This window comes from Cyprinodon variegatus, unplaced genomic scaffold, assembly GCF_000732505.1.
Source record: "Cyprinodon variegatus isolate N-32 unplaced genomic scaffold, C_variegatus-1.0 Scaffold524, whole genome shotgun sequence".
In the NCBI taxonomy this organism is placed as follows: Eukaryota; Metazoa; Chordata; class Actinopteri; order Cyprinodontiformes; family Cyprinodontidae; genus Cyprinodon; species Cyprinodon variegatus.
Window position 1 is genome coordinate 247,534 of NW_015150977.1, and position 4,593 is coordinate 252,126.

Genomic DNA, 4,593 nt, shown 5'->3' on the forward strand with positions numbered 1-4,593 from the left:
ATAATAAAAAGTAGTCAGACTTTAATGATCAGAGAGAATCAGAGTTCTGCTTGTAGCTGAACTAATGGAGGAGGAGGCGGGCGGCGCTGACCTGCAGAGCACCATGGCTCCTCTGTTGACCTTCGCCCAGCTCTTCATGGTCTCCGTTCCCACCGTGTCCACCAGAATCCTGCTGAAGCGCTCTGCTGAGGACAAGAAGACATCAGTGAGGACAGAGACAGAGACACGCTGGAACACTGACCTCTACGCCAGGAGCTCCGCCCACCCTCTCTGCCGGCCTCGGCCAACACGGCGTCCTGCTCGATCAGCCACTTCAGCACCAGGTGTCCCGCGGCGTGTTCTGCCATGTGGAGCTGCAGGACGGAGGAGACGATGGGGTTAGATCTGGACTTTGACTAGGCCGTTCTAACGCTGAATGACCCCCATTCACCGCTTCAAAACGCCGTCCCAATTACCCGTCCTGTCCCACAGCACCATGCTGCCTCTACTTATTATGATGAGGACCGTAAAGGTTCCAGCAGAGGGAGACAGTTTATCATTTTATCAGAAGTCATTTTTCACCGTCAACTGTTTCACAATGCTGATCATTTTAAGGGAAGAAACGAAGGAAAGAAAGGAAACGAAGGAAAGAAAGGAAACGAAGGAAAGAAAGCAAACGAAGGAAAGAAAGGAAACGAAGGAAAGAAAGGAAACGAAGGCAAGAAAGGAAACGAAGGCAACGAAGGAAAGAAAGGAAACGAGGGCAAGGAAGGAAGGAAAGGAAGGGAGGAAGCAAAGAAGGGAAGGAAAGAAGGGAAAGAAGGAAAGAAGGGAAGGAAAGAAGGAAGGAAGGAAAGAAACGTGAAGGAAGGTTTAGAAAAGCAGAGCAGGAAGTGGCTGCCTCACCTCTCCATCCACGCCTCCCGGCACCAGCTCCTGATTGGCCAGCTGGGCCACGGCTGTCATGGCGGGCCGCAGGTCCCCGCAGGCGGACGCCAGAATGTCGCTGATGGTGACGCTGGTGGCCTTGTCCTTCACCATGGTGGCGGCGTTGGCACAGAGGTAGTCCAGCAGCGCGGGGGAGACGGCCTCCAGCAGCTCCTTCCGTCGGGTCGCCATGTCCTTTTTACTGAGCAGAACCAGAACCGTCGGATCAGGGACAGTTCTGATACTTTTCCTTCATTAAAATCAAACCTTTGATTCGTGCCGACTTTCTGCTCAGATATAGTTTTTATTCTAATTTAAACTTTCTTTTCTTTACTTCATTTAAGTCTTTAGTTTTTCTAGATTTAATCTCCAGTTGGAGCCACAGGCAGAACCAGAGGACCGGTTCTGATGACCTCAGTGACTGAACCAGGAATAGAACCGACAGCTGAACGCCGCTGAACCCGAAGGTCAGGTGATCTGTCAGCTCAGCGTAACCTTAGTAACACGCATGCGTCCATGATCGTTATCAGCGGTTATCGTCCCATTGAACGGATTCAGATTATTCCAGAAGCCTCAGTAGGTTTTATCACAGAGTTAATCCTAATCCAAACCTTAAAGTCATTACTTTTCACCAGAGGAATTAATGAATCCATTTATAATCTGAAAATTATTTCACTAGTTCTTCATGTGCTGTAAAAATCTATAAAAATAAAAATAATCTGGATGTCGCTCTTAATTAAAAAACTAAAAATAAAGATCCTATCCTGTCATCTGGGATGTTTTAAAGAAGCTGCAGGAGTTTTATTACATCAACGAACGCATTGTTTCCCCCTAGTGGCCAGTCTGTGTAGTGCCCCTTTGCACCGCCTGGTGGCGTCAACGTGTCGGCACACAGAATTTCCAAGGCGAAGGCACCCTACCTCCCCCTGGTGGTTGATCTTTTATTTACAGCTAAACCTTGGTTATGGAGTCTTCTGTCTTTTTCTTTGTTGAGGACAAATAATGTTTAAGGGATAACTGTGGAGTGGTGATTTTAATTATTCAGTTCTTCTCTCAGTTTTGACTCTGCTGAGCAGATATCCAATCATTGCATTTGTTCTTTTGTGTTTCCACTTGCAGGAAGGTTATTGATTCATTCATTCATCAGAGGATTGAAGGAATTAAAGGCATAGAGGACCATCTTTTATTTCCAATTGGTTCGTCTAAATAAGTGGTCCTCCGAACTGTCAATCATTCTGGTGATATTGTTGGAGTTCCTATTATTTCTGTTGTTTTTATCATTTTATTCTTTTATATATTCTATATTACTCTCATCATTGGAAATGGTGTATGAAGGTCATAAGACAAGTCAAATGTTTCGCAAGAATGATTTCCTGTTTTTCATTTGAGAAGCAGAGGAGTGTAAAGGTCATAACCCCGACACCTTTTGTAAAGCGTATGCTGAAACCAGGCAAGTTCCCCATCTTAAAGGTTCATGCTATGTCTAAGAGATTGCGTAATCTAAACTGATGTAATGTGTTGACTGCTCAATAAAAAGCCTGGCAAGTGTTGAGCCAAGCGATGATGCAGAGATTGATTCTTCAACTCTGTCTCCCCTTTGCGAAGCATTCCAGAAAAAATCTTACGCCGTCTTTGTTTCATTTTTTATAGGTTAAAGTTTGGGAAACTTAACAACCCTAACAGCATGTTTACGTAATGCCGTCCTACGTGCTCGTCCCGTTAGCTAGCTTTTTCTGCGCACGTTCAGGCGTATATCTGTAGTGAGCTACGGTTTCAGACGCTCATTGAAGCTCACCTTTCTGGTTCTTTGAAAATGGCCGAGGGTCGGAAGAGAAAAAGTGTCAACCAAGTGGATGAGAAAAAAATAAGGCCTCAGAAGAGGCAGATATATCCCAGAATGCTTTGCGCTGAGAGCTCTCCTCGCAAAGCATTATGGGATTTGCTGTCACAGCGGCCTGCTAATACCAAAGATGGCGCAGTGGACCAATAGGGAAGTGATCATTTGTCTTAACGGCCAGTTAACTCTACATTCCCTGCTCTATATAGTGATGGATGAATTTAAGGTTATGGCGTTCACACACGGTAAACTTGCATGAGCAATGAAAACAGTGTCTTTAAACTCTCACACGTGCATTTTTTTATATTTTTTTTTAAATCGGAGAGGGCGGGTCTTTTAAAAAATTCGAGAAAATCCTCCACGATAATCAAAAATCTTGATCGTTCTTTAACTAGATCCTCGTCAAACAGACATTTCTAAAGCTAATGTGTGGTGGACCTAGTGAAGGACTGTTTTTTAGTTGTTTTATGCACAAAACAACTACAAAAATCGGACTAAATCGGGAAGTAAAACGGCGTGATTGGCTATAAGGAGAGCGGAGTCTTTGTCATACGTATGAATGAGGGTATGCTGGCCTGACGCCGTATGCTGAGCTGACAGAACAGCAGCCGGTTCCGGTCGGCTCTCGGTACCTGTGAGCGTTCCCGTCTCCCTGCTCCAGCTCCCTGGCGATCTCCGGCAGCATGTGGGCGGGGTCTCTGGGGCTCAGCAGGTACAGGAGGACCTTCTTGCCGTGTTTGTTCCCGAGGACCTCAGGCAGCGCCGCCAGGATCTCCTGCACAGAAAGCAGCCGTCAGGTTCCTCTGGATGTTCCTCAGCAGAACCCTCAGAGCAGGACGTACCGACAGAACCGCCTGGCGGACCAGCTTGGTGTCGTCCACGCAGTCGAATATGGCCAGCAGGACCATGTGACCGAACTCCCCCTGTGGATGGAGGGGGGTTAGTGGGTCAGACGGTGACTGAAGGTCGGATTGGATCGGATCGGCGATGGACTCACCGTGGCGAATTTCACCATGTAGGTCTTCATGGTCTTAATGATGACTTTTCTGTCCTGCGACACAGAAAGCATCTCGTTCAGTCATTAAAACCAGACTTCTGGTCCAATCAGCACCACCAGAACCAGCCCCAACCACCACGCCTCCACCTCCGTGCTTCCATGCTGTTGATGACGCCAGCTCCACCTCCAAACCTCACAGCAACCTTCGGTCTCCTCTCCTCCAGGCTCATCTCGCAATGCCGAGTTTGAAAGACGAGAGCAACGACCTGAGAGGAGCGTCACTCTGAGGGTCAGAGCGCTGAAGCACGGAGGTGGAGGGTTGATGATGTGGGCTAGTTCAGCCGCTGGATAAAAGAACTGATCCAAACAGGTCATCAGCAGAAGAAAAGCAGCGATAAAGGAGGAAATATGAGATCAGAAAGTTCATTTAAACATTTTATACGTTCAGCTTTTCGCTTTTAAGTCGTAATAATCGATTCTAATGCGTCAAATTAGAGGATTTTTATGGAGCCTTTTCACAAGACTTTTATTTGATCGATATCAGATGGAAATAATGACGTATAGTACAGACCAAATGTTTGGACAAACCTCATTTAAAGAGTTTTCTTCATTTTCATGACTATGAAACAAAGACTCACATTGAAGGCCTCAAAACTATGAATTAAAAAATAAATTCTGTCTTATATTCTAGGTTTTCAGTAGCTACCTTTTGCTTCGATTACTGCTTCAAACACTCTTAGCGTTCTTTTGATGAGCTTCAAGAGGCGGTCAAAGTTTTAATATTACAAGAATAAAGTCGTCAAATTACGAGAATGAAGTCATCACACCTCAACCAGTTTGATTTTTTTATTTT

At 45.7% G+C, this 4,593-nt stretch overlaps 1 protein-coding gene across 1 annotated transcript in view; it reads right to left on the minus strand.

Moving 5' to 3' along the window:
* Positions 1-4,593, minus strand: part of pum3 (pumilio RNA binding family member 3) — a 19,035-nt gene that overhangs the window by 3,221 nt on the left and 11,221 nt on the right. Inside the window, exons 6-12 of the mRNA XM_015391078.1 lie at positions 3,837-4,084; positions 3,741-3,794; positions 3,586-3,666; positions 3,376-3,518; positions 886-1,108; positions 266-353; positions 92-182 (exon numbers count right to left, since the gene is read on the minus strand). Coding sequence (XP_015246564.1) covers positions 92-182; positions 266-353; positions 886-1,108; positions 3,376-3,518; positions 3,586-3,666; positions 3,741-3,794; positions 3,837-4,084 — 928 coding nt within the window. The remainder of the gene's footprint in view (positions 1-91; positions 183-265; positions 354-885; positions 1,109-3,375; positions 3,519-3,585; positions 3,667-3,740; positions 3,795-3,836; positions 4,085-4,593) is intronic.